This window comes from Balearica regulorum, chromosome 24 (genome assembly GCF_011004875.1).
Source record: "Balearica regulorum gibbericeps isolate bBalReg1 chromosome 24, bBalReg1.pri, whole genome shotgun sequence".
Taxonomy (NCBI): Eukaryota; Metazoa; Chordata; class Aves; order Gruiformes; family Gruidae; genus Balearica; species Balearica regulorum.
In genome coordinates this window covers 658,830-680,698 of record NC_046207.1, presented here as the reverse complement: position 1 = coordinate 680,698, position 21,869 = coordinate 658,830, and the positions used below count along the sequence as shown (strand labels likewise).

General features: G+C 47.8%; 2 protein-coding genes across 3 annotated transcripts; one reads left to right on the top strand and one right to left on the bottom strand.

Annotated features, from left to right (window-relative positions):
- Positions 1–3,991: 3,991 nt before the first annotated feature.
- DAD1 (defender against cell death 1) lies at positions 3,992–5,790 on the bottom strand. Its single transcript, XM_075775167.1, has 3 exons — positions 5,515–5,790; positions 4,753–4,903; positions 3,992–4,188 (listed from the first exon to the last, which is right to left on the bottom strand). Exons 1-2 carry the CDS (start codon positions 5,738–5,740, stop codon positions 4,773–4,775), a joined length of 357 nt encoding a protein of 118 aa, XP_075631282.1. The 5' UTR covers positions 5,741–5,790; the 3' UTR covers positions 3,992–4,188; positions 4,753–4,772.
- Positions 5,791–6,620: 830 nt separating this feature from the next.
- LOC104643152 (olfactory receptor 6E1-like) lies at positions 6,621–20,451 on the top strand. 2 transcript variants are annotated; one of them, XM_075775042.1, is made up of 2 exons: positions 6,621–6,937; positions 16,011–20,451. In XM_075775042.1, the coding sequence occupies exon 2, from the start codon at positions 16,024–16,026 to the stop codon at positions 16,963–16,965; it is 942 nt and encodes a 313-aa protein (XP_075631157.1). In that variant the 5' UTR covers positions 6,621–6,937; positions 16,011–16,023; the 3' UTR covers positions 16,966–20,451. The 2 variants fall into 2 exon arrangements, with proteins under 2 accessions (XP_075631157.1, XP_075631156.1); XM_075775041.1 differs by lacking the exon at positions 6,621–6,937 and adding an exon at positions 9,671–10,228.
- The last annotated feature ends 1,418 nt before the right edge of the window (positions 20,452–21,869 follow it).

Genomic DNA, 21,869 nt, shown 5'->3' with positions numbered 1-21,869 from the left:
AAATGAGAAGGGTGCTCTGAAAGAAAAGCACTGTCCCTGCAAAGCTCGAACCTTGCTCGTACCTTGCTCGTACCTTGCTCGTACCTCATACCAGTGCCCAAACTGAGTGGCAGGGAAAGCCTCCCTAGACTGGTGGGGGTGATTCCTTCTCGCGGGCTATTTCTCACCCTGCCAGATCCACAGCCATTGCAAGGAACTCTTGAGTTTGGAAAGGCTCATGCCTCAAATGCTTTTAGCCAAAGCCCTGGTGCTTCATGTGGGAGAGGGTCCCCGTGTGAAGACCATGCCAGCATCCCTGCCACAGGATCTGACTCCACAGGGCGCAGCAGTAGCACAATAAATTCTCCCTGGTCTCCTGCCACGGTGCTGCCACCTGACCATTAGCAGGTGGCCTGCCACAGGGTGACAGAGAGTTACTGATCCCTCCTGCCAAGGAACAACTTCAAACTTTCCAGGTTTATTACCCTGATTATTTTATAGTACAGATCTTCATGGACTGTTGTGGTTTAGCCCCAGCCCCAGCTGAGCACCATGTGGCTGCTCACTCACCCCTCTCCGGTGTGATGGGGAGGAGAATGGGGAGAGAAAGGCAAAACCTCGTGGGTTGCAATAAGGACAGTTTACTGGGACAGCAAGGGAGAGGGAAACAATGAACAACAGTACTAATAACAGACAGTAACAATGGGTGATAACAGAAAGCAATTTACCGATCCCATGACCGACCAACCAGACGCTCAGCCCATGTTCTCCAAACCCGCCCCTCCCCAACTAGCCCCCTTTTATGGTGACCATGACATCACACGGTATGCAATAGCCCCTGGCCAGCTTGGCTCACCTGTCCTGGCTCCTTGGGAGAATTAACTCTATCCTAGCCAGAACCAGGACAGGGACTCATTCTCTTGTCTCTCCCTTGGCACAACAGTCACTCTAATGTCTCTCCAGCTGCAAATAGTCCACGGCTCTTCAACTGCTAGATTACATTCCAGGCAGCTCTTGAAGCGTACATTTTGCTCATGATGAGGTCTGCCGCTTCACAGGGAAACAGCTTGATGAAGCTACCTAAACCATATTTGAATTACGAAGCAAGACCAGTCATTCCATTTCACAGATTTCCAACCAATTAACCTCATTGCAGAAACTTTCAGGGATTTGGAAGAAAAGTTTCCACACTCATTTACGTTTAGCATCAGTTTTAAAAATTAATTTGCATCTTAAATCTTGTGTGTTATACTCCAAACCCACTCCTAGCTGTATGGTCAAGGAGGACAGTGTGCTGCCTCTGGTTCTACATCTCAGTATTTTCTCTTCCCTGTTAAATGACCCCTGTGATAAGATTTGCTGAGTGAGGAGATGAGTGTACAACTAAAGTAAAATGTTTTAATTAAAGTGACTTTTAGCATGTGATCTCCAAAACAATGAATTTGTAGGTCTAGTTCAAAGATACTTTCAGACATTTGGCTTTCAATCTCCCACCACCACCATGTGCCCCCCATCACCATTTTGCACTTTCTTGTTTATTTCAAGAAAGAAAAACCACAGTGCAAAGCAAAGGCAGGAAATAACATGGTAGGACAGGATGTGGGAGGAGTCTCATGGCCCAGGTGGGGCAGGAAGAGGATGCACCACCAGTTCCATGACGCCATCATCGAGATCTGGGTCACCTTTTGATGGTCCCCTATACCCTACCACAGAAACCGCTTCCTCTGGAAAGTGGAGCACAAAACAGGGGGTGGGGGGAGCAGGGCTGGCGTGACACATGGCAGGGAGGAGGAGAAGCGTGTGGAAAAGAACAGCAGACGTTAGACCGCAAGCCAAAGTCGAATGAGGTTCAGGCACCCTCCCTTCCTGCCCTTTCACCGCAGCATGCCCTTGGGTCTGGGGAGAGTTGTTTTGGGTACGGCAGGAAAGATTGAGCTATGTATAGCGTAGGCAGGGGAAAGGAGGAGAGAAAATACACTATAAAGTGTAGTGGGTGGTGGGGAGAGATCTTATAAGTGTGTAAGATTTCTGAATTTGCTGATAGGCCTCTGCACCCTGTTATAGAGGCAGTGAATCCCTGCAGAAAAATCCTTTCACTTCTCCTGACCCAAAAGAGAAGGGAGGAACATGGGGCAGGCCAGAGAGTCCTCTCACAGGGAAGGAGATGTTGCCATTGTCCATCTCTAGCACCCTCTCCACTATGCCAGCTCCTGTCCCCCTAATACCTACCTAGGAGATGACTTTGCATCATTTCCAGGGGTTTTGTTGGAGAAAACACCCTGCCTGACATTTGTCATCTCTCAGCAAACCTGGTGCTGTACACGAAACAGTCTCTCTTCTTGCCCTCATCTACAGTGTGAACAGGGACTGGAGCATGGTCTGTTTAAGGAGCAGAGCTTGAAGATATCTACAGACTTGTTGAAGCTTATTCAGATGTAGGAGTAGCTCTAATCGGATCTAAATTCTAGTGCTGAGCTTATGGCAACTAAAGGCATTGCAAGCTGCTAAAAATCAGGACACCCCCCCCCCCCCCCGAAACCACAGAAACCCCACGGTTTTAACTTTTCCACAGGCTCCCATGCAGTTCTTCGAAGCGGCCACAGGAGGGTCCCAGCCTGCAGCTCTCTCTGAAGCCAAAGCGTGGGGACACGGAGTCACACAGACCACAGGGCGGCACTCGCGGCTTGTGGGGAGCGACAGACGGGGCCACCGCGCCGCTCCGGCTGCGGGCCGGGCTGGGAGCCGGCCGCTCTCACGGGAAGGGGCAGCTCGGGGGCTCAGGCTGCTCCGCGCCCTGCCCGCTGCCCCTCGGTGCAGAGCTGGCACCGCTGCAAACAAACCCAGCTCAATGCCTGGGGCCAGCCAGGTGGTGTCAGGGCCGGCGTGAATTCTCTGCTCCTTCCACAGACCCAGGCAGTGTCCTTTGGGACCGTAAAGGCCCTGCTGCCTCACTCCTCACAGGTATGTTAGGCAAGAGACTTAGAGCCCCAGGTTTCACACCTTTATGGGTTTAATGGCTGCAGCACAGCTGGAAATGCTGGAAGGGAAAAGGGGGTAAACGGTAGCTGAGAGGTTGAAGCCATCAGACCCCATTTTACATCCTGAGTGCCAGCAGACACACATTTCTTTGTCACATTGCCTCAACACATATTTTACCCACCCAGTGTTTCAGTTGCAGAGCAAACCAGACAAGCGTGAAGCAGGATCAGTGCAAGGATGGAGCCTCACGCATGAAGGTAACCCAGGTAAATTCTGCAACCAAGGGCGTGGAGGGGCTACCTAGGGTTAACATCTCATCCTGTGCCTATAATCAGATCACCACAGAGCTCTAACTTCTCATCAGGACAAAGAAGCATTTGACCTCAATGCAGGAGTGAGCTTGGGCTGCAGGAGGCAATAGCTGAGAGCCAAAACCATTGAGTTTAAGCACTTCACAATGCTTTACAGGGGGAAGGACTTTCAATGAGGGCTGACCTTCTCCACAAACCCAGAACAGCTCAAGTGCAGCTCTGAGGCACTGACACAGCTTGGCAGCCCCTTCCAACGCCCTTGGGTTCACCAGCACACCAGACTGAAGAAAAGCTAACACTGTATCACTGCCAGGCCCCAGTGAGCCTGTAACTCCAGCTGGGACATCCACCTGTGCCCCACCTGCCTCTGAGGGATATGGGAGAAGATGGGTACACCTGGGGACATGCTAGAGGACACCCTCCGCTTCCTTCTGTTCATGACTGCTAACCACTGCCTAACCCAAGTTTTCCATACCTTTGAAACCGTGGGGCACTCTGACAACATACTTTCCATAAGATAGAGGGGCAGGAAACAGAGAAATGAAAAGGGTGGATGACAATTGAATTTCCATGATGATTTGTTTCCTTCTTCTCTCTGAAACTGGGGCACAGAAAAAAGCCTGCTGGGTAAGGAGGGAGAGGGGTAAAAACAGGGAGTCGTGCCTGAGAGGGAACTTGGGTGTCAGAAGAACCTCTGTATTTGTCACCAAAAGGGAAAAGACTGCAGTATTATAAAGGGTTTTATTGACGGAAATGATTACAGTAACTGTAATGAGGCAGCAGATCCCTCCATAGTACAGTCTGTGGGGAAAAATCTTGAGCCTGGCATTCCCTTCCTCCACCAAGGAAGCAGGTCTGCTGGGGAACAGCACTTCCCAATGCCAGGCTGTGTAATCACAGCTCAAGAGCAGTTCAAGACCTGGAAAGGGAAAAAGGCAACATGAGCCATGTTTCTGCAGAGGGAAACACCTCCCAAGCTCCAATGATCTTGTGGCCCTTGCAACAGTAATGACAGCCCTGTTGAGCACCAAACTGGTTGCAACAGTAACTTTCCAGCACCAACTCTCCCTGTCCCAAACTCCCTCCTCTCACCTGCTGAGAGCCTCAAGGCTTGGGCACCAGTCATATCATGGCCTCCAAACAGGACAATGCTCACAGACCCCAGGAGTTCCAGCTCCCAAAACCCCTCTTGCAAAGAGGAATGGGGTATTTCTCTCATAAGAGAGAAATGTGGGTAGGTTTCTGTAACACTCCTAGTTAAACTGACTTTTAAAAGTCAAAAAATACATGCACAAAACCAGAAAGCTGTAAATCCTAACCCTGTGTCAACCTAGAGGATAACAGCTTAAGCGTACTTGGCCAAGACAAAGCTGGGAGCCTGGACTCCTGAATTCACTATCTTTCTAGTTCTCCCCTAACTCTACAAAAGTACTGAAGTCACGTGAGCTGTGGTTGCCTCTGTTGTAACCCCACAGATCAGTACCTCACAGTCTCTTCTAGGGCTCAGCCCACAAAATTGATGACAACGAGATGGAGGATGGTGTTGGCAAAGAGGAAATCAGCAAATGCCCGCTCTGGTGAAATGCCTTGGAACTCGCCTTTGTTCTGGGGGTTGATCTGGATCCGGAGGCAAACTGCATGGCAGACAAAGAACGAGAGATTAGTGATCACAAAAGGAAGTCATAGTGGGAAACAGTCTTCCTGAGGCATCCCACCCCAGCCTGGGTCACTGTTCCATCAGGGTACCACAAGAAAAGATAATTCTACGTTTGTTGTAAGACGAGCAGGACACTGCCAGGGGATTTGCAATCAGCTTTCCCACAGCACTGCGCTATCAGGTGTGGCCAAGGGAGTCCTGAGGGGAACACGCTTATAACAGGACAGGACTCATGTAGAAATGGGGATATTTCTGTGTCCTCCACTGGGCGTGCTGGGGAGGGCTGCACAGGAACAAGGTGGTGTTGGGGGTATTATGAGAGCACAACACCCTGAAGCAGTCATTGCTAGGGTCTGGGTTTCACCATGGGGTGGTTGCTAAAGGACACCAACACGAGAGGAGACACGGGCAGCCCGGGCCCGACAAGCCGGGCTCTGCGGCGCACAGGGGCAGGACGCGGAGGTTCACAGCCGCCGTGGAGCGTCCTCTGCAGGGCGTGAGCCGGGCGGGCCCTGGGCGCAGAACCGGGCGTTACAGGGGGGCGCGGTGGCGAAGGGGATGCCAGGGAGAACCGCGCGGGGCACTGACCGCCGAGGATGAAGCTGCCGACGGCGGAGATGAAGCCGCTGAGGAAGGAGTTGAAGGGGAAAGTGCCGACGCCGAGGCAGTAGCCGAACTGGAGCGCCCCGGTGAGCAGTACGTAGAGAAGATAGGCGTCCAGCACCTTGAGGCGGCTGGGCGTGCCGCTGCCGTACTCCGCCAGGAAGCGCCGCACCACCGAGCCCACCGAGCCCGCGCCCGCCGCGCCCGACATGGTCCCACTGCCAGGCTGAGCTGGCCGGAAGCAGCACGAGCAAGCGCTTCCGGGGCACTGCGGGGCGGCGCAGGCGCATACCCAATGCGCCGCCGGGTCAGTGAATGCTGCGCAGGCGCAGTTCTCCTGCCCGCGAAAAGGCGGAACTGGGAGGCACCGCCCACTGCTATCCGCATGCGCTTGCGCACGGGTGGCGGAGGAGGAGAGGCGGTCCGGGTTGTTAGCGCATGCGCCGAAGATCCTATTGAGTCCACGCCCCTGAAGCGTTCCAAGAACCAATGAGAGCCAAGAGGCGGCTGTTGCTAGGCTGATTGGAGAGCGGTGACTTCCAAGAGCCAATGAGAGCCAAGCGGCGGCTGTTGCTAGGCGGATTAGACAGGGGCTCCCTGAGGCCGCACGGCCGTGTGCCCCCGCCGCGCCCCAGCCTGCAGCCCCCGCGGGTCGTGAGTGGCGGCGGCGCCGGGTCCTGCTGCCCGGGGCTGTGCTCGCCGTGCAGACGCTTGTGGGGCCCCGATCCCTGGTTTCGGGGCATGCTGTTGCAGTGCCGTGGGGCGCGTGGAGAGGGTGGCGTGGGCGGCGGCTGGGGCCGCGCTGGCTGTGGGGGGGCTGCGGGCCCGTCCCGGCCCCCCCGCGGGCAGAGTTTCGCGGTCCCCCATGGGGACAGTGTGGCCGGGCACAGCCGGGGCAGCGCCTGGCCCGGAGGCCGCAGCGAGCTGCCCGGCCGCACTTGCCCGTCACTGCTGGCTGCTGCGAGGGGCCGGCTGCCCGGAAAGGGCCGGTTTGGGGAAAACCAGCACTGCTGGGAATGGCGGGCCCTGTTGCTCTGGCCTGGGGTGGGAGGGGAGAGGCTCAGGGTGCGGGGTGGGGTGTGTTTGCTGAAGGTTTTACAGAAAGCCTGTCCCAGTTCTTCAGGAGGTGGTGGAAGCCTGACTTTGGTGGCCCCCTCCTCAGAGCTGGGGAAGGGCAAACTGTTGTTTTACTTTGATTTTTATTAAAAGTCATGACCGTGAGCCTGAGGTGAGAGCAAAATGACTCTGCTACTTTTTGGGGAAAAAAGACTTTTCAAGAGACCAGAAGCAGAGCTTTTCTATTCAAATCTCACTTCTCTTTAAATCCTTCCAGCCTTCCTGTGACTCCCAAACCAGGGGTGCTCTCGATGTGGACAGCAGATACTCCCAAACAGTCCCTGAAATGAAGGTGGGACATTTTCCTATCCCCAGCTGTCTGACGGGAGTGATGCTTGTGTTTCGCTTGAACTACATCACAGCATCAGTCCTGTAGCCTGAATCTTCAGAGACCTTATCCTTTCTATCTTGTGTGCTTACTCCCTGTGGATGTCTTCTCCTTATCTGTCCCTGGGATGGGGATGGAAATACCCCCAAGAAACAACACTTGTGTTGATGTGGCAGAGAATGCACCCATCTGGGGGCTGGACAGGGGAAGTGTTGTGGTATCGTCCACAAACTGAGAGTGAGCTCTATCCCATCATCCACCTTGTTAATACAGATAGTATTGATCCCCGAAGGATTCCACTAAGAGCTGTCTGCCAGTTGGACTTTGCATTATTGATATCACCTTTTGAATGATACCACATTCCCTTCTTTGGTTTCAACTTATGCTGAGTGTTTCCCCATTGAAATCCATGTCTATAAGTGGTAGAGCTAAGCTGGGATGTTTACAGGTGCCCCGTCCTCTGATCATGCCTCCAGTGCCTCCTGAAGAGCTTCCTCCTGTAGAAGAGGCCTATATTTCTGAGCTCAGTTTCTGTGGCTAGGAGATGGGATTAACAGCTTGATTTTGCTAGGACACAGTCTGGCAGGTTACCTGTCTTCCTTCTACAGCCTCTGGTATCCTGATGTGTTAAAGTCTCACTAGTCATGGAGGAAATTGGGACCTGAGCATGGATATTCCCACAGGTTTTCTCTGCAGTGCCCATAAGGGGACTGGGACCTTTTTCCCTTAGGCAGTTGTCCATTTTTGTGGCATCTCTGGGATTAATAATTTGCCTGTGTCTCCTCTTGTCCAGCACAGGAGCAAAGGCATGTGTGGGAATGGATTCCACAGCCATGTCCCTTGCTTCTTCCCCCAAATACTAGCTGCTTCTCTTGTGGAGGTCCTCCTCATATTCACATCTACAGAGAAACATCAGAAACTGTAGGGTTTCCTCTTCACCTTACCAAGCCCAGACATCTCTATGACACTATGTCCTGGGTGAAGATGGTCGATGCAGTCTTGGGGCACTCCAGCAGTTCTGGTGATACTCAGGATTGCTGGGACCTGTGGGAACTTGCCATGATGATGTGTGAAGAAAGACAGGCTTGAAGCTGTCTCCTTTTGTCAGAGGAGCCTGCTTTTGATGTTCTCTCCATGGCCCTGAAGAACAATGTTTTGGGAGGGAGATAACAATCGCCTACCCCCCAGAGCTAGGCTGTAGATAAAATACTAGTGAGCTGCGGAATGGGGAGGTGAATTGTAATGTGGTGAACCTCGAAGTTCAAAAGGTGATACCAATAATGCAAAGTCCAACTGGCAGACAGCTCTTAGTGGAATCCTTCGGGGATCAATACTATCTTTATTAACAAGGTGGATGATGGGATAGAGTTCACTCTCAGTTTGTGGATGATACCAAGTTGGAAGGAGCGATTGATACACTGGAGGGCAAGGCTACTATTGAGACTGACCTTGACAGGCCAAGAAATATATCAAAAGAAACACCTCCAAGTTCAATGAAGTTTAGAGCAAAGTCCTGATTCCTGATGTGGGATAACCACATAGAACAGAAGAGTCATACAGCTGATTGGCTGGAAAGCAGCTTTGCAGAAAGAGACCTGGAGTTCCTGTGAAAAAGTGAATATGAGTCAGTAAAGAAAGTATATTCTGGGCTGTCTTAAAAAGACCATTGGTAGCAGGTCAAGGACAGTGATTCTTCCTCTTTGTTCAGCACTTGCAAAACCCCTTCTGCAGTACTGAGTCTAGTTTGGGACTCCCCGGAACATGGTAGACTTTGGTATACTGGAGCAAGTCCAGGAGAGGTGGAGGCTGGAGCACAAGATATATGATGCTGAGACAACTGGGTTTGTTCTGTCTCAAGAAGAGATGGCTCAGATGGGATCTTACTGTGACATTCAGCTACCTTTTGGGAGGGTATATAAAAGGCAGAGCTAGAATCTTATTGCAGGTGCACAGAGATAGGATGAGAATCAATGGACACAACATGAGAAATTTCAGTTAGATATTCAGAAAAGGCTTTTCACAATGTGGTTAAATACTAAAGCAAGGACCCTGAAAAATTCATTAATATCTTTCAGATTTTCAGAACTGAACTTGACAAGGCCTTGAGCAGCTGCTCCAGTTTGGGCCTGCTTTGAGTGGGAGCTGAACTGGAGATCTCCAGAGATCTCTTCCAAACTATATTACTGTCTGATTTATGATAATCTAATGATTCTACAAATGATAATTTTCAAAACACCCCTGTAGGCGTGTACTCCCATTTTCTATGCTTCTAACACCCTTGCAACTCCCACAGCGATTCTTTGCCCATTTTTCTGCAGCACCACTTTTGCTCCCCTTAAGCATCTCCTTGGTCTTTGCCTCTGTCCTGCATTGTTCTTCTCTGTCTAGAACCAATATTTATCCTGCACCCTTGAGATTTAGTATCTAATAAACTTGTAAGTCCTCATGACTGAGTCAACCAATTTAGTAGCTGAAGAAAAAAATCCACCACACAACTGATTCTGTTGTTCACAACGCCTTTGAGAAGAAAGAAATGGCCATTACTCCACCTAAAGACCTGGAATGGAGGCTCAAGGATTAATTGTTGCATGATATTTCTTTTTGCACTGACAAGTGGGAGTTCTTAGGCTTTTGCTGACTCGCTATCTGAAATCCATCTCTTCTGCTCCAGCCACGCTGACTTGAAAACACCTGAAGCTTTTTACTTGTGCTGATTCTTCCCCCAATGTAGAAGCAAAATAGCTAACACCTCTCATAGGCAGAGGTTTGCAGACTTCTCTAGTTAGGAGATATCTGCAGCATGACCTGATAACCTCACTGAGTCAGCATGACCCGACTGTTGAAGGAATGAATTGTTTGTAAAAGGATGGACTGTTAGACACTCCTTACCTGAAGTAATTCACTCTCTGTTGTGATTTACCATGTCCTGCTTATCTGACATGGCTTGGTGAAGAATGAGCCATATAACCCAAAGGTGTATAAATTCTGTAACTGCCCTATTTGGGCAGAGTTCACATCAGCAGAGTCTGTGACTGCTGTTCTCTGTCTCTCCTACAGTTGTAGCAATAACCTGCTTCTGTCCTGACAGTCTCAGTTGCATCCTGTGACACCAAGCAAAGTGGAAGTTGCAGATCTCGTAGACACACTGTTCAATGTTGTGGTAATGTTGGGGGAAATTTGGATTGTAGAGGCAGCACGTGAAAGCGCCATGGTTTACAGTCAAATGTATGATTGCTCCCATCTCTCTGCTCTAAGGTAAGATCAGCTGCAGGGTCATTCTATTTTATTTTCTTAAATGCATTTTCTCTTAGAGTTATGCTAGCCTTAAAGCTCTCTGTCCTCCTGCTAATATCGATGTGTTTCCTTTACCGCATTGTTGTCACTGTAACTTTTCTTGTTCTCCATGCTGGGAGCATGAGGAAATACGCACAATTCGTAAAGGTCTCCCTTTGCAGGCAACAGCAAGAGACATTTGACTCTGGTGGTAGTCTGCCTCATTTTGCAATTCTGCTGTTGGGTGGCAGTTACCTCACCATGGGTGTAGCTGAGTGTACGTCACATGAGTATCACCCCCTTGCCTTGATCACAGGTGTCATAGCTGAGTGTAATGAGACGTGGTCAGCAGGACAGTGTAAGTAAGAACTGTGTGATGAACCTTCACAGAGACTGGATTGACAAGTTTGTGCTGAAATTTGTCTATAAACCCCCCATAATAGAGATATGGGGGGAGCACTGGTATGCAGACACTGTAGACACAGAGGACGTGAGGTGGAAAGGATACATGTTGGTGCCAAGCTGTTAGTAGCTACCAAAAGCAAGAGGTAAGAGCATTTGTAATGACAGCATGGCTATCCCAGGGTTCATAGTTCCACCATGCCTTAAGCTGACAGATGCAGTGCATCTGAGATATGACTACTGCACTCAGTGAGCCACAACACCAGCAGTAGATGTAACTGCAAGAAATGGCAAATACCTATAAAGCTTGAGTTACATATTGAAACTCCCCAGCTGGTGTCTGCAAAGAAGAAACAGAAAACTCATTTACGATTAGTACAATGTGAATAAATGTGAATAGAGAAAGCTGCTTTCCTAAGGGTTAGGATTGCTAGGACCTGATGACCATCAATTAGCTTGCACCAAACTAGTTTTTATCACAATTTTTGTGTATTGAGTGTATACATCCATGAAAACTTAAGTGATCAAGTTACAGAGAGAAGCCCGAGTGCTATCAAAAGGGACTTCAGGGCATTGGGGCGATTGGTCCAAGGAGCGAGTGCACAGGTAGTATTTTCCTCTGTCCCTTCAGTAGCAGGGATGATACTTGTGAACAGAGAAGGTGACGTGGTTTAGGCCCAACCGGAAGCTGAGCGCCACGCGGCCGCTCGCTCACTCCTTCCCCAGCGGGACGGGGAGGAGAACGGGAAAAAACCAATGACAAAAGCCTTGAGGAATGGGATAAGGGCAGTTTACGGGACAGCAAGGGAGAGGGAAAAACAATCAACAACAGTGCTGATAACAAATATTAACAATGGGTGATAACAGAGAACAATTTACCGAACCAACGACCGACCGACCGACCGACCATACACTCAGCCCGTCCCGGAACCTCGCCGAAACTGCGCCGCCCCTCCCCTAACCGACTAGCCCCCTTTTATGGTGAGCATGATGTCACATAGTATGGAATAGCCCCCGGCCAGCTTGGGTCACCTGTCCTGGCTCCTTGTGAAATTAACTCTATCCTTGCCAGAACCAGGACAGAAGGTCTCGTGGGGGAAGTGGCAATTGGTGGCCGCCTTGGCCATAGTGACCATGAAGTGGTAGAATTTAAAATCTTTGGCGATAGGAGGAAAACTCCCAACAAAACTTCAACCCTGGATATGGGGAGAGCAGACTTCAGGCTGCTCAGGCAACTAGTCAGTCAGGTCCCCTGGGAAACTGCTCTTGAAGGCATCGGGGTCCATCAGTCCTGGTCACTTTTTAAGGGACACCTCCTAAGAGGTCAGGAACAGGCGATTCCAACATGCCGCAAGTCAAGCAGGTGGGGCAGAAGGCCAGCTTGGCTCAACAGGGATCTTCTTCTAGAGCTTAGGTGGAAGAAGAAAGTATCTGCCCTCTGGAAGCAGGGTCAGGCAACATGGGAGGACTACAGGGATGCTGCTGGCCTTTGTAGGGAGAAAATTTGTGTGGCCAAAGCTCAGTTAGAGTTGAAGCTGGCCAGTACTGTGGGGGACAATGAAAGGGGCTTTTTTAAGTACGTTGATAACAAAAGGAGGACCAGAGAGAATATTGGCTTGTTACTCGACAAGAATGGTCACTTTACAAACAGGGACATAGACAAAGCAGAGATGTTTAATGCCTTCTTCGCCTCTGTCTTCAATACTGATAACGGGCTCTGGGACCCCAGGTGCCCCGAGTTGGAGGACCGTGACTGCGGTAACGATAAACTCCCAGCTGACCCTGAACTTGTGCAGGACTTGCACACTTGTCTTCTATGATTCTATGATTCTGTTTGCCCACTAATGATGTATAATGCAAGTGAAAGTACAATTGCATCTATATAGTGCATGTATTTGCCAGAGGATGGTAAGGCAAAAGGGTAGAATAGAGTGGGAATAGTACAACCTTACCTTGATTAAGATTTGAATACCAGAATGCAATGAGCCATGATAGAAAAGACAGTGCAAAAGAGTCGAGTGTGATGAGCTGTGGTACAGACCATGGATTAAAGTGTGGCAGAAATATATCTGAATCTGCTGGAAAGACATATCACAATGTCATCTTGGATGGTTCCCACTCTTACATCAGAACTTCCTCATTACTAAACATTCTATGCTGTTGATTTATTAATAGCTCCAGGAACATCATCAAAGTAGAGAAAAAACGTTACGAATAAATAGATGGGCTGTAGCTCAGAGTCCCCCTCTTCCCTCCAGTACTAAGTGGTTAATGGTCATTTTGTTTATTTCTTCTTGGTGCGTGGTGAATGGCTTTGCTCAGGAAGAGAGAAAGTGTTAACAGTCAAAGTAGCATTTTGATTCCTGAAGAACTGACATTTGCAGTAATGTCTGTTCGTCATTTCCTCCTCTCCACAGCTACAAATCGGGCTGATTGAGATGAGTGAATCCTAATTTACGTAAGGATCTGGGATACTCGTTCTCACTGACTTAGAAACTGACTTGTCTTACATGTTCCTACAAAAGTGTGTTTCCCCTACTGGCTTTAGATGTCTGCTTTAGGCACCCATGTTAGTCACTTTACTCCTATTAGTGAATAGACATATGATGCCAAAGGTTGGTTTAATACCCTAGTTCCTGTCTGATGTTGGTGTTTTGAACTTAGCTCCTGGTAGTAACCACAGTAGCTAGGGAGCTAGCTATTCCTTAGTTCATGTGCTCAGTGCGTTGGAGTGGGCTCCCTTCAGTTGTCCTGCATGTGGGATGGGATAACCCCATCTGTTGGTGCAAGCTGGAAGCTGACTGGCTGTGGAGCAACTCTGCAGACAGACCGGGGGGTTCCTGGTGAATGACATGCTGAACACATCAGCAGTGTGCCTCTGTGACAACAAAGGTTCATTGCAGACCAGGCTATGTTTGCAAGAGGTGCTAATTTCAGGATAGGTGCTAATTTCTTGTTGCTTGGTGCTTGTGAGACTGCATCTGGAGAACTGTGTACAGTATAGCTCCCCCCGCCTAGTAAAAAAACCCGAAGATGTTATCAAAGTGGAGTGAGACCAATGGAGGATGAGCAAGTTGATCAGAGAAATGGGGCACATGACACATGAAGAGAAGCAGAGGGAGAAGGCAAAGTTGAGAGGAGGGATCTAGCTGTACTGTCCACTGTTTGAATGGGATTTATAGAGAAGTCAGAGCCAGACCTCTCAGAAGTGCACAGCAGAAGGACAAGAGGTACGGGTCATGGCTTAAATAAATCTCCACTGGACACAAGGGAATAAGTCTTCACAATGAAAATGGTGAAGCAAGAGGCAGTGCCCTGGGAAGTTGTGGGATCCCCATGCTTGGAGATATCCACACTTACCTAGAGAAGGTCAAAAGTAACCTTGAACAGCTTTGAAGATAGCCTTGCTTTTAGCAAGGGATTGGACCTCCAGAGGTCCTTTCCAATCTCATTTTCTCTATGGTTTGATTATATTCATGCAGTTCTTCACACTCACAAATGTTTTCCCAGAAGGTGTTTGGCAGATTTCAATACCTAATTGGTCCCTGAGCTTTCACTCAGTGAGGAAGTACAAGAAAGTAATATGCTACCACTATTATAAAAAGCTGAAAGGAGAGGAAATTTATTTGCCAAAAATCAAATGTCAAACTAAATGAAGGAGAAACATCAGATTCAGAATCCTTTTTGAAGCATCCTGGATTGTTGTGGATATACTGGTAACTATTTGGACCATTTCTTAGAGTTTGGGTGTGATTTTTTGGAGACAGGGAAAGATTAAAGAGACAGTGGCTTGGAAAACAGAACTTTTAACCTTCAAACTGAAGTAAAAGCTTTTAGTTGTTACTGAGGGAGTTTCTTGCTTTAAGGGACTGCTCTCAGCTTCCAGATAATATCTGTCCATCTGTGGTATTAAAAAATATGTTCTAGGTTTTATATGTTTTGTGGCAGGGGAGTTGTTTTGTTTTGGTGTCTTTTGAGAAACAATCATGAGATGATGCTAATAAAACTGTGTTTTGCTGGAAAAAGGGCACTAAAGGGGAAAGATTTTATAAGAATAATGTGATAAGAAGGGTTGTAGCATCGTAGCTCTTATCTACCATTTGTTGAGCATTTTGTAAGGAGCATTTGAAAAAGGAAAATTGGGTGGGATGTTTGGTACGGGCTATGAGCTATGTAAGAAGTGATGCTTGCTTTCCCTGGAAACTCATTGTCTTGGTGTTTATTTCAATCATTCAGAAATACTGAAATGAGTCTGAAATGAATCTAAAACCAGATTCAAAGATCCAAACACAATAGATAAAACCTGGGTGCAAAATGAGCCGTATGTCTCTTTTTAGGGCAAGGACAGCTGGTGTCTGGGAGAAAAAGGAGGGAGAATGCAGTTAAAACCCCATAGATGGGGCCTTGCCAGCCTTTAAGAAAAGAATGTGATTGAAGGGCATCAGCTGGGGTTTTCAGGTTCCACTTCACTTCCACAAGGTAATTGCAGCCACAGTGGTGACTACAGTAGCAGTATGGTACAGGAGTGCAGTAGACATAGTGCACTGGATGATGTACTTGTCTGAGTTTGTGGTAGGATGTTGTAGGGTGAAGGAATACTTGGAGACAGGTGCTCTGAAGAAGAAAGAGTGATCATCAGCATTGGAGTTGATCTACTGGAGCCATAGAGCTGAGGGTAAATGAAAAGTAAACAAAATTTTCCCATACTTTTTCCCCCTTCCCCCTCTTATACTCTTGGTTAGTGTAGCATCCATCTATTTCTCTCTGCATTTTGCTCTCTCAGTGATAACCAGCCGTCCTTCTCTTTGCAGCGTTGCTTTCTTTCTGTCTGGCCTTTTCTCTGTAAAGTCTTCCCCTTTGTCTGTCTTTTTACCTCCTTTTAATTGCAGTAAATTTCTCTTTTGCATTACTAATGTATCCATCAACTAGTCTAATCTGCTTCAGCATGAGTCTACAGTGTGATTGCATTCCTCTGCAGTACTGCTTTTTTTTGGAATTCATTTTAACTGGTAAGTCTTTGGGCACCTAGTCAAAGTACTCACTGTGTGCATTTGGCTTTTTTCTATGTTTGATGGAGGGTGAATGTTGTCAGACCGTTCAGAGATGCATCTGTCTTGGAGTATACAACAGTTTCTGCATGTGCACCTCTCTCAGCTCTGCTAAGAGGGAACTATATGAATCATTTTAACTGGAATGAGGGCTCAATGTTACAAATGGAGCTTGGGACTCCATTTACGTGAACAAGATTGTTAATATGTGGTTACTGTGGCTGCTCCAGTCTTTTACAAGGGGTTCATTACTGGTTTTGCCCATTAATGTTAGCAAAGCCAAACTGATGTGCCTTTTTTTCTTTTTCTGCTAGCAATGACACTTCAATGAACCACACAACAGTAGTGGAATTTGTCCTCTTGGGACTGACCAATAGCCGCCATTTGGAGATCATCCTCTTTCTGTTTCTTCTGATAGCCTACTTCTTGATCCTGCTTGGAAACATTACTGTCATCAGCATCACTCTTGTGAATCATTTCCTTCAGACCCCAATGTACTACTTCCTCAGAAATTTTGCCCTTTTGAAAATCACTTTCACCTCCACGTTCATTCCCAGCACCCTCTACAGCCTTCTGACAGAAAGGAAGATGATTTCCCTGCCTGGTTGTTTCCTTCAGATGCTGCTTTTCTTTTACTTGGGTACCTGCACATTTTTCCATGTGGCAACAATGTCCTTTGATCGCTATGTTGCCATTTGCTGCCCTTTGCATTACACAATGATTATGAACAACAGATTTTGCCTCCAACTGGTCCTGGCTTGCTGGGCAGTGAGTTTTCTCTTGATGTTTCCTCCCACCATTATGATTGTCCAGTTGCCTTTCTGTGGTCCCAATGTCATGAACCACTTTTACTGTGATACCTCTCTGTTGTTGCAACTGTCCTGCACAGACACAGGGTTCATCGAAGGACTGATGCTTATCATAATAATTATCATCATACCCGGTACCTTAATAGTAACTGCTGTTTCTTATGGCTGCATTATTATCACAATCTTGCGTATACCATCTTCCACGGGTAGGAAGAAGGCATTTTCCACTTGCTCAGCTCACCTTGTGGTGGTGATGATATTTTACAGCACATCTATTTACAGGTATATCCGCCCAACACAGCGAGGTGGGCAGGACTCTGACAAAGTTCTTTCTTTCTTCTTCTCTGTGGTGACTCAGATGCTTAACCCATACATCTACTCACTCAGGAACAATCAAGTCAAACAAGCCTTAGAGGAGAGCATGTTGAAGGCATTTTCTAGCTCTGTAAGGCAGTTATGAATGCTGGAGTCACCCGTCCAAGTGACTGAATTGTTTCCCACTTGCAACATCAGCACTGTGTAACTGAATGAAAGATGCTGATTTCAAATGGTTTGTGCTTTCTACACATTATGTAGTTCCTTCTTCTGTTAGCAACCAAAATATGCCAACACAGAAAGGATCTTCTGTTTTCCTAGTACCTAGCCTCAGCTTTGTCTGTGTATTTTTTTTCTCCTTGCTGTGGTGGGTTAGCCTTGGCTGACAACCAAATTCCCACCCGTATGCTCACTCGCCCCTTCTACCGCATAGTGGGACAGAGCAGATGCAGAAAACGGGAGAAAAAGAATTAAGAAATCTTGTGGGTTGCAATAAAGTGAGGGAGATGGTTTACCAATTGCTGCTGGGAGCAAAACAGACTGGATTTTGGGAAAATCAATTTAATTTATTGCCAATTAAAATAGCTTTAGTTTGTGAGAAACAAAGTTAAATACTAAACCAACACCTTTACTTCCCCATTTCCCATGCTTAATTTCATTCATTCATTCCAGACTCCTCTACTGCTGCGCCAAGCAGCACAGGGAGGGTAAGGAGGGTTATGGTCAATACATAGTGGTTTCCCCATGCTGCTCCTTTCCTCGCGCACTTTGCCTCTGCTTCAATGTGGGTTCCCCACAGGCCACAGTGGATATCTGCTCCTCCATGGAGTATTTCCTCCTTCTTCTCTGATCTTGCTGTTCCTTCTGTCGTTTCTCACTCTTTTTGCTCCCCGCTCCTCTCTCTAGCTGGCCATTTCTACCCTTTCTTAATGATGTTTTCCCAGAGGTGCCACCAGCTTCACTCATGGGCTCAGCTTGGCCTGTGGTGGGTCTGTTTTGGAGCTGGCTGGAAGTGGCTGTGTCTGGCACAGAGCAGACCCTTGTCTCTTCTCAGAGAGGCCACACCTGCAGTCCCTTTGTTACCAAAATCTTACCATGTACACCTGTGGAGGGTTAACCTTGTCTGGCAGTCAGATGTCCATCAAGCAGCTCTCTAACAGCCTCTCCTCAACAGGACAGGGGCAGAAAATAAGAAGAGAAAGCTCATGGATTGAGATAAAGACAATTACCAATTACCATCACAGGTAGTGGCTGAACAGGGAACTCCTCGGGGAGCTCAAGAGGAAAAAGAAATTGTACGATCTCTGGAAGCAAGGTCAAGCTTCTCAGGAAGATTTCAGAGCTGTGATTTTGTATGCAGGGAGAAGACACGAAAGGCCAAAGCTTAGTTAGAGTTGACACTGGCAAGTGTTGTGTCTGACAACAAGAGGGGCTTTTTAAGTACGTCAATAGCAAAAGGAGGTCTAAAGAAAACATTGGACTGGAACTTGTTGGAGACGGTCACCTGACTAATAAGGATGAAGATAAAGCAGAGGCATAGAATCATAGAATGATTTAGGTTGGAAAAGACCTTTAAGATCATCAAGTCCTGCCATTAACCTAACACTGCCGAGTCCACCACTAAACCATGTCGCTAGGCACCACATCTACACTAAATCCCTCCAGGGATGGTGACTTAATCACTTCCCTGGGCAGCCTGTTCCAATGCTTGACAACCCTTTTGGTGAAGAAATTTTCCCTAATATCCCAGCTAAACCTCCCCTGGCTCAACTTGGGGCCATTTCCTCTTCTCGTGTCACTTGTTACTTGGGAGAAGAGACCGACACCCACCTGGCGACGACCTCCTTTCAGGTAGTTGTAGAGAATGATAAGGTCTCCCCTGAGCTTCCTTTTCCCCAGACTACACAATACCAGTTCCCTCGGCTGTTCCTCATCAGACTTGCTCTCTAGACTCTTCACCAGCTTCATTTCCTTTCTTTGGACACGCTCCAGCACCTCAGTGTCCTTCTTGTAGTGAGGGACCCAAAACTGAACACAGTACTCGAGGTGCAGCCTCAGCAGTGCCAAGTACAAAGGGTCAATCACTTCCCTAGTCCTGCTGGCCACACTATTTCTGATGCAAGCCAGGATGCTGTTGGCCTTCTTGGCCACCTGGGCACACTACTGCCTCATATTCAGCTGACTGTTGACCAACACCCTGGGTCCTTTTCTGCCGGGCAGCTTTCCAGCCACTCTTCCCCAGTAGCGCTGCACGAGGTTGTTGTGACCCAAGTGCAGGACCCAGCACTGAGCCTTGTAGAATCTCTGTTTGTCTGTTCCCGTAGCTCTTTGAGGAAACTTGCAAAGTCATGAAGTGTTGAGATCCTCATATTTTTAGAAAAATAGCATAACCTCAAACATTAAAAGATCAAATAAACAATATGATCCAAACTACTATGTTAAGCTTGCTCAATTTCATTCCCCTGGCAAGAGACCCTGCAAAGGAAGTGCCCTGCCCTCTTTATTTTGTTAATACTGATTTCTTTACTTGTTCCTTGGCTAGGGTCTAATTAAGAAACTAACTATATGTGGCCAGTTTGATTTATTGAATTCTTCTTAACAGATTTTTCTAACTACCAACAACTGCAGCCAACAAGCCCATACATTTTATGCAAATTGCCTGATGATCCTTTGCTTCTGATATATTTTTTTCCCCAAGCAGGGTCGGTTAATAGGTTAAGAAACTGAATCGTGGACAAGAGCTTTGTTTGAGTAACACCAAAACCAAGGAACAGCACTTGGGCCACGCAAGTGTGAGGTCCAATGTCTGCTGCTAACCCACCACTAGGAAGGAATTTTGGGGATAATCACAGCAGTGTGTAATCATTGTGCTGTAACACATGTAGAAGTTGACATAGTGTGTGGTTTGTATGGTTTTTAAATGTTTTTGTGATTTTCTACCTATCTGGTTCTGTAAATACAGTTGGGTTAGAAGAAAGATTTATGTTTGCCCCAACAAGAGACCAGTCTCTTTGGACTGGTAACATACAACTTTCTGCTTGAAAGCCTTTTATTGTCTCCATTTCCTAATCAATGGACTTGGTCATGCTTAGTCACTCTTATATCTCTTATTTTTCTTTGACTATAACTTCTTATTGCAGATGACAAGTGTCAGCACTTGTGTCTAGTTTTCAATTACAATAACAACTTTATTTTTGTATTTGGATCACCAGCACTTATGGACTTTATGTATTTGGATCAGCAGTAAATTTATTTTCAACAAACTTTATTACTACATTCCTGTCATAACAAGAGGTGATGAAGAGGAGCCAGACTGCTAGTAAATACTTTCTTTAAAAACTACAGTTTGCAGATTATGCTACAGAAAACCAAAGAAAATAATCCAAAGCAATAACTAAACTAAAATGCAGGGCTTGAGTCAGTGCTTGTGAGGTCACTGGAGCCTGAGTAGCTGATAGGGCAGGAGGAAGCATATGGCTAGTGTGTGCTTGTGATGTCACTGGTAGCACAGACTGCACAGGCAGTGGAGGTATCTTGTGCTGGTGTTCCTGCTTGCTTCTGTCATCTCTGCAGTCCTTCAGGGGGGTTGGTGTTGGACCACTTGATAAGGGAACAATCTTCTTATCAGAGTGATAAGTGATAAAGTGATAAGAAATGATTAAAAAAAAAAGAGGCCTACAGAGGGTGGAAGCAAGGGCAGGTAGCCTGGGAAGAATACAGAGAAACTGTCCAAGCAGCCAGGGAGCAGGTTAGGAAAGCCAAAGCCCCGATAGAAATTAGTCTGGCCAGGGATGTCAAGGACAACAAGAAAAGCTTCTATAGGTATGTCAGTGATAAGAGGAGGACGAGGGAAAATGTGGGTCCCCTCCGGAATGCAATGGGTGAACTGGTTACCCAGGATATGGAGAAGGCTGAGGTACTCAACGACTTCTTTGCCTCAGTCTTCAATGGCAAATCCTTGAGCCACACTGCCCAGGTCGCAGAAGGCAGGGACTGGGAGAATGCAGAACCGCCCACTGTAGGAGAAGATCAGGTTCGAGAATATCTAAGGAACCTGAAGGTGCACAAGTCCATGGGACCTAATGAATTGCATCCGTGGGTCTTGAGGGAACTGGCGGATGAAGTGGCCAGGCCACTCGCCATCATATTTGAGAAGTCCTGGCAGTCTGGCGAAGTTCCCGCCGACTGGAAGAGGGGAAACATAACCCCCATTTTTAAGAAGGGTAAAAAGGAAGACCCAGGGAACTACAGGCCGGTCACTCTCACTTCTGTGCCTGGCAAGATTATGGAGCAGACCCTCCTGGAGACTATGCTCAGGCACATGGAAAACAAGGAGGTGACTGGTGACAGCTAACACGGCTTCACTAGGGGCAAATCATGCCTGACAAATTTGGTGACCTTCTATGATGGGGTTACAGCGTTGGTGGATAAGGGAAGGGCAACTGATGTCATCTACCTGGAATTGTGCAAGGCATTTGACACTATCCCGCTCGACATCCTTGTCTCTAAATTGGAGAGACATGGATTTGATGGATGGACCACGTGGTGGATATGGAATTGTCTGGGTGGTCGCACTCAGAGAATTGTGGTCGATGGCTCAATGTCCAAGTGGAGAACAGTGACGAGTGGTGTTCCTCATGGGTCAGTACTGGGACTGGCACTGTTCAACATCTTTGTCGGCGACATGGACAATGGGATCGAGTGCACCATCAGCAAGTTTGCCAACGACACCAAGCTGTGTGGTGCGGTCGACATGCTGGAGGGAAGGGATGCCATCCAGAGGGACCTTGGCAGGCTGGAGAGATAGGCCCATGTGAACTGCATGAAGTTCAACAAGGCCAAGTGCAAGGTCCTGCACGTGGGTCGACGCACTCCCAAGCATGACTATAGGCTGGGCGAGGAATGGATTGAAAGCAGCCCCGAGGAGAAGGACTTGGGGGTATTGATTGATGAGAAGCTCAACATGAGCCGGCAGTGTGCGCTTGCAGCCCAGAAAGCCAACCGTGTCCTGGGCTGCATCAAAAGAGGTGTGACCAGCAGGTCAAGGGA

Bases quoted from the DNA above. Each gene is read 5' to 3' on its own strand.
- DAD1 (XM_075775167.1), bottom strand. From the start codon at position 5,740: ATGTCGGGCGCGGCGGGCGCGGGCTCGGTGGGCTCGGTGGTGCGGCGC. The intron at 4,904-5,514 runs GTCAGTGCCCCG...TCTGCCATGCAG, and splicing joins CGGCAGCTTCATCCTCGGCG to TTTGCCTCCGGATCCAGATC.
- LOC104643152 (XM_075775041.1), top strand. From the start codon at position 10,137: ATGTTGGGGGAAATTTGGATTGTAGAGGCAGCACGTGAAAGCGCCATG. The intron at 10,229-16,010 runs GTAAGATCAGCT...TTTTTCTGCTAG, and splicing joins TCCCATCTCTCTGCTCTAAG to CAATGACACTTCAATGAACC.